Source organism: Plectropomus leopardus, chromosome 1 (genome assembly GCF_026936395.1).
Source record: "Plectropomus leopardus strain MGB_pleo_1.0 chromosome 1, ASM2693639v1, whole genome shotgun sequence".
NCBI lineage: Eukaryota > Metazoa > Chordata > Actinopteri > Perciformes > Serranidae > Plectropomus > Plectropomus leopardus.
The window spans coordinates 16,463,816-16,478,770 of NC_142176.1; the positions used below are offsets into that span (position 1 = coordinate 16,463,816).

The 14,955-nt window shown below is 37.3% G+C and overlaps 1 protein-coding gene across 1 annotated transcript; it reads right to left on the reverse strand.

Annotated features, from left to right (window-relative positions):
• Positions 1–2,262: 2,262 nt before the first annotated feature.
• On the reverse strand, positions 2,263–11,996 carry LOC121947980 (cell surface A33 antigen-like). Its single transcript, XM_042493199.2, has 7 exons — positions 11,809–11,996; positions 10,340–10,506; positions 10,012–10,225; positions 7,582–7,746; positions 6,732–6,848; positions 6,461–6,587; positions 2,263–5,741 (listed from the first exon to the last, which is right to left on the reverse strand). The coding sequence occupies exons 1-7, from the start codon at positions 11,846–11,848 to the stop codon at positions 5,255–5,257; spliced, it is 1,317 nt and encodes a 438-aa protein (XP_042349133.2). The 5' UTR covers positions 11,849–11,996; the 3' UTR covers positions 2,263–5,254.
• Positions 11,997–14,955: the final 2,959 nt, after the last annotated feature.

A 14,955-nucleotide genomic window follows, 5' to 3' on the forward strand; every position in this document is an offset into this window, starting at 1 on the left:
GGGGGTTGGCTCAGAGGATGGGCATACCACCTTTACTATGATACATCCATGGGGCATACACATTAAAGTGGTTGTATTTTACATTTGTTTACCACAGATTTTAAAAGAAAAATCACATTTTATCAGGGCCAGGACTGGTAAAAATGGAAATTAAATAACATTTCTGGTGATCTTTGGACACATCATGAATGTCAAATGCTTTCATCAGAAAAATATAACTACTTGATCTGAGCTTAAAATATGGTAAGTTAGATTTAAGACTTTTTAGGACTTTTTAATGCCACTCAGTAGACCACAATAACCAAAACTGAACAACAAAAGCACGAACTGACCAATAACTCAGGGTTAGGGACTTTTTTTACCCAAAGATTATTGTGGAACTGACCAATAACTCAGGGTTAGGGACTTTTTTTACCGAAAGATTTATTGTAACGTAAAATATGATATGATGATATGATATGATTTTTGGTCAAGTTAAAAAGTCAGATGATCTGGGCTTCAAATGTTGAAAAGCTTATTTTATCCTGAGCTGCATGATGTTAATGTTAATTAACATGATGTTAATGTTAATTAACATCATGCAAATTATTTTGAGATTTTACAATGCAACATCAGAAAAAATGATTGATTTTATGTCCCATGTCATTTTTAGACAGACTGATTAAATACATTTTAATGTCAATTAAAGCCTTATTTTTTGATGAATGAATTGAATGCCTTTTAAGGATCTGCGGGAACCCTGACATGGTGATATTTCCTCAAAATCACTAGTTCTCTTTTAAAATTTGGTCAAAAATAAACAGCTAATACCAACTAACCAACATGCACAACATGAGTGAAAAACTAAGGCTTCTTTCAACTCAGAAATCTAATTACTAATTTATGGTGAAGGAAGGGTCATGCATAAAACAATAGTCCCTTAGTTTTTTTTAAGTGATACAGAATATGATTAATTGTAGGTTTTTTGGCATAGCCCTGCTAATACTATGTCACCTTTACGCACTAGACAATATTTTACTGTTTCTGCAACAGCACCTGCCAAAGTATATAAATATATGCCAGCTAAGTCATTTTAAGTGTTTGTTTAGAGTTACACATGTATTGCACTTGCCAGTAGGTGGCAGAGCAAGCTCTCGCACACCTTACTGAAAGCCAAATAGCAAAAGACTAGTCAGTTGATAATCTGAGTGCCTGGCATCGCACTTGGTGCTGCTCTAATGATAGCCTTTATGTTTTGCAAGTAAAATAAAAGCCAGTCTGAATGGTTAAAAATATATACATCAGGTTACTTAAGTATTCACTATGATGGAAAGTACTATGAGAAATATGTAATAATGTTAGACACAATACATTCAAATAAAGTGAAACATTTATATGTGTATATTATTCAACCAAGATACCCATTCTACAAAGACTCTGGACTAAGCACCAAAAAGGTTACAAAGCAATAATGGAATATAAGTTAAATTACTGAAGTGTTCAACAAACTGAGATAGACTACTCTCATAAAGGGTCAGTAGCCTTTGACGGTTGAGTCATGGATAAAGATAAAGTAGAATGTCAAAAACACTGTTTTCGCTGAAAATGTGAATGCACATCAGGTTGATGACTTGTCACAAGTTTATTTCTACAGCACATTTCAGCAACAATGCTTTTAAAAGGACATTTAGATATAGCTTTAAATAAAGGCATCACAGCGTGACGAAAACAGAAGATAAATAAAAGCTAAAATAAGATGGACATTTGTAAAATACAATAATAAAAGTGTAAGAAATGATCTAATGCTTTGGGCCTTCTTCGCTCAATAAATGGCAGGGGCAGACAGAAATATTTTCACCCTTGCATTAAAAAGGTTGCTGTAGACCTACATTTTCTGGGGGCTTGTTCCAAATATATGTAAAGACTGAAGGCTGCTTCTCCCTGTTTAGTTTTGAACCCAGGGATAGAGAGCAAAGCTGTCTCAGATGACCTGTGAGGTCTCAAAGGTTCATACTGTAGCAGAGGACCAGAAATATATTTTGGCCAGATAGTCTGTTATTTTATTTTGAAGTTCGAAATAACCCCATATCCGGTACTAGTTGCCTTGTTGTGTAACTTTAAAGCAGGGTGGGACGCACGGAGACGCTCTCTGCAGAGACAGGGAGACAATGGATGGTGGTGGTAATGCAGGAAAGGACACTTTTAACTATTAGAAAAGTAAATAGGAAAATGAATTTACAAAAACTTTCAGACGTGAAAGAATTCCCCAAATAAAGGCAAGCATTAGTGGTACTACTTTTATTAATAATATATTTTTGTTTATACATGTTGACTGGCCAAACTACCAATCCTGGTTATATGAGAATCCAGCTTTCTTGGAAGGTGTATGTGGCCATCTAGTGTTCAGGATTTATACATTTACAAGAATTTGCTGTTATGTTTATTTTATTTCAGCGTTATCTTTACAGCGCATTTCATGAGTGGAAAACATCTCACAATGTTTCACAACACAAATCCCAATGTAAAGCTTTACAATTGCTAAGATAAAAATAATAATTATAATAAACGTATTTGTAATGTACACTGTCATTCTTTGTTTAATTGCATTTTCAACAAAAATGTCTCAAAAAAATTCAACATGATTAAACTTTTTTTTTCTTTTTTCTTAATAAACAAGCTCCCTTTTTGTACTCTGGTACCTTATTTGCATTAAGAGTACAAAAAAATATATATATCTTCATGTGAATCAGTTTATTTTTAGTGTGAATATGGTTTGTGGGCCCATAGCACCCTATCGTGGGCCACATTGGGCCCACTGTAGGTTGAGTATTACTGGTCTACTGTCTTAAAAGTTTAGATGTATTAAGTGTATGTTTCATTTGCAATTTTTAAATAAAAAAAATAAAATTAAATAAAAAACTGAGAGACATGGAGAAATTATCAATTCCAACAATGAGAGTAGGTTCTAGTTCTAGTTTCTTGAAAATCATTGTGAAGCAAAATTGAAAGCACCAAATAGAGAGGACAATAAATCTGGTTTAATATCTACCTTTCTACACAAAGTTAGACACAACTAAAAGAAAACTAAACTACAAGAAAACTACATTACAACTAAAACAAAAATTGTTTTATCGAGCATAAACAATGAAACAAAACTGAAGGCCTTCTCTTTAGTGAAGAGATAGCTTCTTTAAACAGCAAACTACCAACAGTTAGGCCCAGGACACACTACATGCAAGAGTAGCACGTGACAGCAACCTCACCGAACTGCTGCGTCTTGTCAGTTGCAGGATTCACACTGAAAGCATCTTTGCTGCGAAGTTGTTGCAGGGCTGCCTGCTGCTATATGTTCTGTATTCCCACAATTGTAAGCACATAGTCCACTCATTTATGAAGCCATGCAAGTTTCTGCATTGTCAGTAACACAGTCCTGCAAATATTTCACAATAAAATGCCTTGTGTCAACAATTGTAGGGATTCTGTTGACAGAAACTTTGTCAGGGGACTTGTAGTTGGAAATGAAAACAGGAAAGGTTAAGTAAAAAAGATGTTTCTATTTCCTAATGTCTGTGACAGAGAAATTGAAACTAGTAAAAGGTGGTATAATATTAATATAATTATTAAACACCATTTTCATTGTGTATTTCTGCTCACAACCACGTGTCATGTGGAAAAAAAATCACTGAGCCACCGTTTCTCTAGATGTGGCGTAGCTTCATTGCATTGCTAACACCAGCAGTGCGAGTGCTTTAACCTGTTAACATGGGCGCCAAAGAAAAACCCAATAGGTTCTGTGATGCTCACGCGCTGCTCACGCAGACAGTGTGTCCCGCACATTACACCCAACAGCAAGAGTCACACTGACTGAGCCTTGCGTTCTTATGTAACAATGCCAACATATTGAGTCTAAAGATAAAATTCCACCTAATTTAGTTTTTGACTGTTGAGCCCACCTAGCACTCCAGTCCCTGTTTAAAACAAACAACAGCATAGGTTTCATTTAAAAATTGGGGGGACACATTTGAAACTGTTCAGGTACACGGTTTGGAGGGTCCTCTGCTTTCAAATTTTGAGTGTCAAAGACTTAATTTCCTGCATTCTGTTGAATTTTTCTGCACCTGTTTGTGCCTTTTTCTCATTAATTTATGATGGAAATTTTATTATTTTCTACAAAATTAAAGTCCTATGCTACTAATGTTTTATTTGGAGGAGGACAAATGCTTGTTCTATATACTGAGGGGCAAGTGTCCCATGTGTGCCCCCGAAATCTAGCTTATGATAACAGATCAGGCTTTATGGGCTTTGAGACCGCTATTTTGGGCTCCCTGCCACTCTTCAACTGATTTTCACACAAACATGTGAAAAATGTTCAACATCTCATACATAAAATTACAGATATAGAGTGGTGAAGGGGTGACATATTTTTGTTGGCTAACCAGGAAGTTAGCATTGCACTGGTTCACTCGTCCAAAACCTTATGGGATTTTTGAATGGGATTTTCGATTATCGCCAAAAATAAGCTTTTTGATGAACATGAGTTTATGAGACCTACACATTTTGTTCAGCATGATAATCTCCACAGATGAACACCATTTTTGTGTGTTTCAAAATGTAAATGAAATTGGCAAGTGTAAAAAGGTATTGGTAGGCTATACACGAACTACATCATGGTCACACAACTTAAACGTCACAACTACAAACACTGTAAAAACACATAGAAAAATATTATAAAGAGGTAAATCTACAAGTTTGAGCACTGTAAAGTTGGGTGAGTGGGTTTAACGAGTGTCTGTGTCCGGTGTGATGACGTCTTGCATCCCTGACAAACACTGTAGTCCCATTTAGCCACTTGGTAGCAACTGCCTTTTTCAAGATGAGTAAAACATTAAAAGTTACAAAATCGGGTTTATATGGACGTATATGCAGAACAAAATGTGTTCATATCTTTGGCCTGTGTTAAACACAGATCGTATTTACGGTATTTTACAGAAAACCCATTCAAAAAAAAACATAGACTTTAAGATGAGGGAACCAGAAGTACATAAAGGCAAATGAACTTTTGGACTCATTACTTCACCACTATATTGCCTCTCTTGAATTGAGTATAGGTTTGTTTTTTTGGGCCAATTATGTCAGAACTACATTCATGGAGGCAAAAATGTTGTTTGGGCCAATCAGGTCACACCTTGAGTGTGTGGTTACTGGCCACTATAGGGTTAAGTCAATGGAGATAAAACAGAGGACTGAAGAGAGTGGTTGATACATGTTGGAGACTTTAGACCTCATAATCTTTTGGCTTATTGGCTGGCACAGGAGGTCTGTCATGCTCGCGATCATCATAGGGCTCATCATAGCGGTCGTCATCATCACGACGTCGGTCTCTGCGGTCATCATAGCGCTCATCATCATAGCGACGGTCGTCATCATAGCGGTCATTGCGATCACTGTATCTGTCACGGCGGTCATCGTAGTCACGGCGATCAGTGTAGTCGCTGCGGCGGTCATCGTAGTCACTTCGGCGATCATCGTACTCACTGCGTCGGTCATTGTAATCGCTGCGGCGATCGTTGTAGTCACGTCGGTCATCATAATCTCTGCGTGTGTCGTAGTCACGCTCACTCCGTCCCTCGTAGCGGTCACTGTGACCGCCAGGGCTCCTCACACTGGAGTCATCGTAATCACGTGGGTCCTCCTCCCCATCAGCACGGCGACTCTCACCATTTCTAGGTGGCTCTTTGTCGCTGTACTCTCCCTCTCGAACTCTGGAAAGTGAAGACATAACAGTCAGTTTATTTTAGTGCATTTCTTTGACAGCTTCATCCTGAAGAGTTTTCAACATAGTTGCCTTCAAACTGCTTCAGCTGTGTTGTTGTGGTTTATTCTTTTGGCCAAAAAACAGTGGCAGGTGAGGTTTGTTGGTTGAGCTGCAACAGCGAGACTGGTATTGTTTTCACTTTGGGAGTCTGTGTGTGTGTTGTTTTGAGCATTTGCCACGTGTTTGCAAGGTGCATCTTTCTATGGACAAATTTTGTCATTGTAATAGTGTCACAATCATGTATGATGCAGTCATGAAGCTTTATGGGACAGTGGTTGAGATTACAGTGAAGGCTAAGTTCAAAGATGGGTATGGTCTGAGTAAGGGAGCTGGAAGTAGAGAAAACGCCTTTGACTTTTAATTGATTGGTGTTGTGGCTGATGTGATTCCAGTGCATGATTTGACATTTGACATTTGAATGCCTTTATTGTCATTGCATGTTCACAAACCACGAGACTGACTGTCTCTCATTAAAAAAACTATTTCCATTCACTCTGCTCAAACACACTCACATACACACATGTAAAAATAAATCTCTGTTGGTCACTAGTTACACTCGAATGGCCGACCACCTGCTCATTCAGCCTCATAAATGGCCCATATCAGATGTTCACATAACATACTGTTCATAAGTCAGTGTGTGTCTTTAAAGGAGAAAAACGTTACCCCATGGCATATTCCTCCTTCTTCTCCTTCTTACGGCAGCAGCAGCAATAGATGATGATGATAAGTACGATCAGTGCGGCGACAACACCACCGATGATTCCTGCAGTGGAGCCAATGTTCATGGAAGCTGTCGGATTGAAGGAAGACGAGTTGGGAGAAGAGAAAGAAGAAAACAAAGAAAGTATAATTCACTGCTGTAAAGATGTTTTCACTGGAGAGACTAAGTTCCCAGACTGTTAATGAAAAGTTGCCATTAGAAGGTTTCTCTCACGTGGCATGACCGCAAGGGTGACATTGCAGGTAGCAGAGCGAATCTTGTTAGCTGAGGTGCAGATGTAGAATCCTGATGCCTCCTTGGAGATATTGAATAGAGACAGGATTCCTCCCTCTGAAAAAAAGAAAGAGTTAGATCAACATCATTATTTTTTGTTTTATTATTTTGTAGATTACAAGATCAACAGCTCTACTGCTTGTAAAAAAATCCAATCAGTTATCACTGCTGTTTATCATAGTTGGAAACTTTATTGTATTTCAGTTTTAGCTGATCACAGGAATATTGCTATCAGCTAGATGTCTACCAATAAGTAACAAGATACTACAAAACAGAAATGTTATATACAGTATGTGTGAGGCATAAACTGTATATATTATGGATGTAGCTACCATGACGTCACCGACTGATTTGTGGACTTCCATTTTGAAGCCTTTAGTTTGGCATGTTGGCCGTTGCCAAATGAGCACAAGATGGCAGATGGTTGTATTGTGACTTCACTCTTGTACAATGGGAATAAGTGGAGACGTTGTCCAGCTTTATATACAGTCTATGATTTAAACAGCACATTCTAAGGTCATGAAAACACAGCAAGTCTTAGTTTGTGGTGATTACACACTGATGAAAACAGTTATGATTATTATATTCTATCTTTGCCAATATAGCCTGTTAAATGCTACACATTGGACCTTTAAATATCGACAATTATAATGGCCACAACAATCCAGTTTTGCTTTATCTTCAGAGATGCGCGTCTTTCTTTTGCAGAGGTAAGTACACCTTTGTGTGTTGGCAATTGACTTATATTTTCCAACATTTATCGTCCTGACACTGTGTCACTGATACTTACTGTCGGTGGTTCTGGGGTCTGGCACACGAGGTATGTTCCTGACATCTCGACTTTCCCACTTATAAGTTGGTGGCGGGGAGCCTTCCTCAGACTTACAGGTCAGGTTGATGTTTTGGCCGTACTCTGCCTTGCCCTCGATCTTGCAGATAGGCTTTGATGGAGCCACTAGGAAAAGAAAGTAAATGAAGAATCATCTCACACATTCTCTCTTTTTAGGACGCTAATAACTGTGTAAGATAAAGTTGCCAACGAAGACTTTTTTCAGGTCTTGTACCTGGTTAGGATGCAACAATTCTTTCTTGGCTTTTCTGAAGCATACACGTTTGAAATAATAGTAGTCGCCAGTAAATAAGCATCCACATTAGCAGACTGGTTTAGCTGTATTTGGTAACTTTTATAAAAGTAACTTTTTTATACATATATTTGCTAAAACTGTTACTACATCCACATGGAAATAAATAAGATGGATAATCTGTGAAAATAAAGTAGTGTTCCTCCTCCTTGCAGTGCCTCTGATGGTATTTGCATCCACAGCTGAAAGAAATCAACCAATCAGAGTCGAGGCGTCTACAATGAAGCTGTCAATCATGTGAATCACTATTTGTGAGCTGCAATCAAACCGCCAAACTAGGCAGCGCTGATCAAATATAAGTCAAGATTCTGTTACTGCATTACTCATTTCTTACATCAAATGTTTTCAAAACATATACTTTAATGTACTGTTTAGCTGTAAAATGAGGAACTTTTTTAAAAGTATTTCACACTTGCTTTGACAACGTAAACATATATTTTCCATACCAGGGAAACCCTTTGAAATGAATTGAATCAAACCCCAACATTTTAAAATGCAGTGTACTTGCGAATAACATTTTGAAAGTCTATAAGAGGTGCAAGATTAAATCATTTATCCCAACTCAAGTTAGAGAAGCACTACATCAGAAAGAAGCTGTTTGGCCAGCTGATGATAGCCGCTAGGCAGCACTTGGCCGCGCTCAGCCACTGTAAGTCTCTAGTGCACGACAGGAAGATCTATGTGGGAGTTTGGGGTAATTCAGTGTGGAAATAATTTTTTTTGTCTTCATGCGCCAATGAGCAACTTTCATTGGAATGACTGGGGCCCTGTCTCCAGGTCTCTAAATACATCTGTGGGCTGAATGCAGCGCTGTTAAAACAGTAAACTAAAACAGGAAGTAAAGTGGCCAGCGTAATTAGATTCCTTTTGATGATTTACTTGTAATTTTAAGACATTTTTTGCACTCCATTCCTACAAGAATTACATATTTCAGTATCTTACATAAGAGTACATTTAAAAAGTGACTAAAGCCCCCACTTTTGGCTTGAGTATCCCCTCCCTGGAATGTGGAAAAAAAGCCTCAAAATGAGCAGGGCTGGAAGGAGGACTAAGTCACTCAGTTGTACCGCCTCTTGATCAACAGCTCCTCCCTGCCCCCCGCGCACACACAAATTAGTCGGTTGGAGTGAGGGCAGTAATGGGACAGTAACAGGGGGCTCGGTTGTTAATGAAAGCAGGCTCCTGCTTCCAGGATCAGCAAACTGAAAAATTCTATTGCAATAGCCAGGCTTTAACTATTAAAGGGCATTAACTAACACAATATGTAGGGTCCAAATGAATGAAGCATAAGCTGGACGCTCTAACCAATCTTGTATCCACTTGAAATAAATCCACCATAGCACTCGATAAGTTTACTTCAACTTTGCAGGTGATACAGATGGTCCGCCAACATAAAAATATTTCACAGAAATATAAAAAGAGACTAAATTAAAAGAAATCGAGAGCTATTAAGAGGTCAAAAACTGTTTTGCTCCACTCTTCACTCTGTCTGTCTTATAATATCTCATCTGTGATCTCGCAAAAAGGTGAAAACAAAAAAATAAAATGCAAACTACTCCAAACAAAACAGTTATAATTAGACCTCATTCTTTTATCCATGTAAATTTTTATCATGTCTTTTTCCATATGGTGTCCAAAATGAGTCCTTAATGTTAACATAAAACCAAATACAATCACCTGTAAATACTGTAAATATTATTTTTAAATACCTTTTAAACAAATCAATTGTTTTTTAATCCATGAAATGAAACAGTGATATGATTTTTAGTCCAATATGAATGCATTTTTGGCTCCTGCACAATATATAGGATTTTAATACTTTGCACTTAAATGTCAAGAGTTGGACCTGAATCATGTGACAACACTACTAAATACCCATATATATTGCTTTTCAACCAAAAAGTGGTTTGGCAGTTTAGTTAGGCAACTCTTTACAGACTGAGCCTCAACATCTTCAATGCTCACAGTACAATGCCTAACTTTATGTTGAATGTAAAGCCAGAAACAGCATACAATACTCTTTTCACTTGCATTTTAACATGCACAATATTTATTTGAAAAAAAACAAACAAAGTTACCTAGAACCACTACACGAGCAGTGTCGGCTTGCTTGCCCTCATCGTCACCTGGAATCTGGACACGACACTCAAACACTTTGTTTTCTGCTAGGGTGATGGAAGACAGTTTCAGGTTGGCCTTTCCCGTGGGAACATCCAAATCCAGGGACGCCCGGCCTTCATACAGCGATGAGATGTCAGTAGTACCAGTAGAAAAATAGGTGGCGATTGTGTTCTGTTAAACAACGAGAGCATTGGAGAAATATTTAAAGCAGAAGAAAACAAAGTCTTTGTGCTTGACACAGAATCATACACACATGCCAATAGAAACACACTGTGGTAATCTTACCTCTTTAGCGTTTGCTGCTGCAGCCTCAGAAGACCAGGTGATGATGACTAGTGAGGGGTTAGTAACTTTTGGTTGAAAGGTGCAGGGCAATGTGATGTTGTCACCCCTGGCATACTCATACACATCATTGGGGATATTCACATTGATGGCACCAACACCTGACAACACTGTCATACATTTAAGAACAGAGAATATTGATTATTGCCATGTGCATGTGAGTGTTTGTCATTTATAAAGACAGTGAACTGAATTTATCATGTTAATCTGACTGCATTACAGCCTTCACTGTGGATGATCAAAGTGCGGAAACTAAGATCTGCACAGATAACTTATTACCCCCAACTTCCCGCATACAGACACAACACAAACAACACGCCTTTGGTGTGTTCAAAACTGAAAACAGTGGTCAAAGGACTAAAAGAAATTGAGTGTTTTTAAAATAAAAACTATAGAAATTCACTGGCTCCAGCTTCTCAGATGTGAATATTTGAGGTTTTTCTTAATCTTCTATGGCAGTAAACTGGATATATTTGATTGATGTGTTTGATGGATTGATTTGATTATTTTTGGATTGTGTGCCATGTGTTGAACAAAAGAAAGACATTTCAAGACATCATCATGAGCTTTGGAAACTTGTGGTGGATATTCTATAGACCAAATGCTTTAACTCTTTAAAACCTGAGCAAATTTGCTAGAATTCTTTCAAAACATTGGAAGAAGGCAATGAGCAACTTAACATGAAATGGACCCCAAAATTAGCAAGAAATTAGTAGACAGAGAAGAAAATAACTATGCAACAAATAAATAAAATAAAATAAAATCCTGTGATACAATTTTATAAAGTCTATATAATTATAAGAATGCTAAAAAATATCCTCGTGTTCTGGACATTTTTCTCTTTTTTTGGATAATTTGTAATAATTTCCCCATTGCCCATTTTGAAGTCATTTTCTTGTCATCCTTTATTTTTTCCCCTCAGTTTTCTCCAACATATCTTGCTCTTATTCATAACATCTATTCCTATGTTTCCAAAATAAATCAAACCAATTTTCTTAGGTTCGGTAAGTTACACAACTGATGGTGATCCAGGCTACAAAGGGTTAATCAAGAAAACAATTAATAGAGTCATATTGAAGATGATAGACGTAAGTCTTTCATTATTGATCTTAATCTTGAAACATATGCCTTTTTAGAAACCATTCTTGCGTGCGTGAGAGAACAACAGGTCGAGTAAAAAGCACATTAAAATTTGATGATGTTGATTTCAAGAGATTCTCTAAATTTTATTTGTCTTAAGTCATCTCTTGAACATAAAAAAAGTTAATTTTTTACTACAAACTAACGAGACAGTGCAGCTGTATAGACAGGTTGCTTGGGCCTGCTCCGTTTTACAAAAAAAGAAGGTGCATAAACAGGTGTGGCACCTCGGTAAGGCGCGCAGGAAAGAAATATCATGCAGAAATACTCACCCAGACACAGCAGGGTTAAAGTAGTAATCCTCCTCTCCATTGCCGACACTTTTATTTTCTCAAATAAACTCACTGATTCTTCGGTGTCTGGCAGTTTTAACTCTAAAATAAAAAGGTGAACTGGAGCCGCCCGGTGTGAATTTGCATCGAAACCCAACAGCGACCTGTGAGAGATGCGCCCGACGGGTGCGCCTGCTGCGTCCCAGTGACTGACAGCTCTCTCAGCCAATCACTGCAGCTCCTGCGGCTCTGGAAACATTCTTGATCCGCCCACCTGGCGTGTGTCGGCTTGTCCTCGAAGCCAGTACACCTGCGTTTTCAGGGAGACTCCTTTCCTGAATACATAAGATTTGTCAGGGTTTTTTGAACAGCAACATTTTTCCAAATTGTGTAAAAATTGTCACAATCTGACGTTTTCTTGAGCTCTAGTTGTAGATCATGGTATCTAGCTACAATGCATGGGCTACTAACACAAAACTCTATAGTATAGTATATTTTATTGTTTATTATCTTTTCACAGTCAGCTTAATGTTGCAAGAAAAACAGACAAGGGGCGTTTAAGTATTGACAAAACCAATATACCTGCAGTGTGTGGGCGGTGCAGCCAAAAACAGACGAGTACTGTTGGAACAAGAGAAGAGTTTTGTCCTGTTAGACAGGTTTGACAAGAACTTACTACCCAGGGGCACGCACACAAACAGCAAAACAGAAACAGAAAACTAACGACAGAGCAAAGAGGTTTCAGGAACTAATTTCAAGCTTATCATCTTCCAATGTTTAGAGTCTGAAATATTTGATTTTGAAAGACTGGCATAACTTAAAGGCTTATAGTTGATGTTTGGCCCAGTTTTGAGTTGTGTTATGTTGTTGTGTTGTACTTACAGCACTACTCAGTGGATGTGGAAGACTATCCAGCAATTTCCTAAATCAGTGATAATCAGTTTATAGGCAAATGCAGCCTGCAGTGGGTGCAGGGTGGCCTGCTGACCATTTTCTAATTCACAATGACAATAAACTATTTCACTGTGGGATTTTTTTTTCTCTCTGAATGTAAATAAGGTGCTCGCTGAGCTGGTGTATTAAAAAAAAAAGTGCCATTGCACCCCAACAGCTAAACCCTGTTTGACGTCAAATCTAAGAGACCTGCATCGGGCCGCTGGGACTGTAATCACCTCTTGACAGAAATGAGTGAGGAAAATGTTACAAGTTTAGGGGGGAAAAAAGAAAATTAAATGAAAACAGACACATGGATTTTCAAGTTTTGCCTTAATTTTCAAGTTTTGTTTCTTTTTATTTGATAAATGTCATTGTTTATTTTTACTAGCTACTTTGAACTGCATTTTTTTAATCTTAGGTTATATTTTACATTCTATTCTATTTACTCATCACCATACATGTTTACATATATATGTACATATCCAAATCCTTTATATTTTAGTTTTATTTAACCACTTTGCAATAAATTATCCTAAAATCACAATTTGCAACATGAAGTTGGGAACTTCTCATGATACTGTTATGTGTTGTGGCAAATTAAGCATGTGTATAATGATTTGTTCAACAGGGCCGCCTCATGGTTAACTTGTCTTTGGCTACAGTTAAATCTCCATAGTAAATTTCAGGGAAATTTCTGACATACCTGACACTAAAATAACAGTAATGTCCACTTAAATCTAAGGAAAAGTTCATTTGTGTTTCAGTGGTGTTTTAAAGATTATCCTACACAATAGGCATTGTTTATAGGCATGGTACTGACTTACTGAGTCCACACCTATGAAATTTCTAACTACTAAGCTTGCATGCAGAGTGAAACTAGAGGACTTGATCCTTTTTCTTGTGTTGATCATTGGCTCAGATTGGTTCAAAACATTTATGTTATTGGCTTTTAACAATGCCCATTTAAAAGTTGAGAACAGTTTATTTGTGTCTTATATATTGTTTTATAGAATAGGCTTTTTGATAGACTTGATAGGCTCGATCATTTATGGGTATTTTACAAATTTCATAATGACAGCAGGAAGGCTGAATACAGTATTGCATTGTCACCTGAAAAATAAAGAAATACATATTCTATGCTTCCATATTAAGTGTGTTATTTGATATGTGTGTCATTTGCATTACCAGATTTTTGATATATATTGTAATAAGCTAGTATATCGATGTAATGAAGTGTTTGGTGTGTGTGTTTTTTTTTTACAGAATAAATAGAAAAGAATACTAATCAATTTTAGGTTAAAAAAGGTAAACTTAACCCAACATTACAGTTAAAAAATACTCAACATTTGGATAGAAGTTTTAAACCTATTTATGTAGTAAAATTAACCCAGCAATAAAGTGAATATGACCCAGTATTTGGATTGAATTTTCAACCCATCTTGTTGGGTTAAACTAAAAACCCATCCTGCTGAGTTAGATTAATCCAGTGTGTAGTGGGTCCAATAGTTACCCAGCAGTAGCTGAAAACTGCCTAGAATGGGTTGTTTTTAACCGAACTTTTTTCAGGGTGTAAAATGAATGCCTTGTGAATTCCATTTATCTGCTTCAGTGTGAAGGTCCTGGTATTCTGGGCTCACCATCACTGTCAGGACTTACTGCATTTAAGTGGGAAGTTTGAGAGAGTTGGTGTACAGTTATAATTTGTTGCACAACAAGGATGTGGCACAAGTTCATGTTTTGACTTTATGAAACTGTTTCTGTATCGAACAGCATGTTAAAAAAAATCTACTCAGTCATACATTAGGCATGGGGAAAAGAAATGTTCCTGTTTACAGATTACAGAAGTAAAAAGGTTAAATGTGCATGTTATTGTAAATGAGTACAATTCAGATAAGCTTCTTTTTTAACCTGTTGCTTGAAGGTCTATTAAATTCTTGAATAATGTGCAGTGTATTGTGCAACTCTGTGCAAGACCTACAGTGTGGTATTTTGTGACATTGCACTTTCCAGGCCGGGGACTGAAACAAAGAAAAATTGACCTGTTTAGTTCTGCTCTAAAATTAGTTAGCAAGTGTGTGATCATAGTGGGTGTGTCATTAAATGTTTTCCTGGATATTTAGGACATTTTGTGCTTCAAGAGAAACCCTCTCATTGTAAGCTAAAGGCTGATTTATTTTATTTTATCTTCGCCAGGCCAGAAGCCCTTTTTAT

What these genes read in the sequence shown, in the direction of transcription:
- LOC121947980 (XM_042493199.2), bottom strand. Translation starts at nt 11,848, where the DNA reads ATGGAGAGGAGGATTACTACTTTAACCCTGCTGTGTCTGG. An exon ending in TTTAACCCTGCTGTGTCTGG is followed by an intron (nt 10,507 to 11,808) that starts GTGAGTATTTCT and finishes AATGTATGACAG; the next exon opens with TGTTGTCAGGTGTTGGTGCC. An exon ending in AGACCCCAGAACCACCGACA is followed by an intron (nt 6,849 to 7,581) that starts GTAAGTATCAGT and finishes TCTTTTTTTCAG; the next exon opens with AGGGAGGAATCCTGTCTCTA.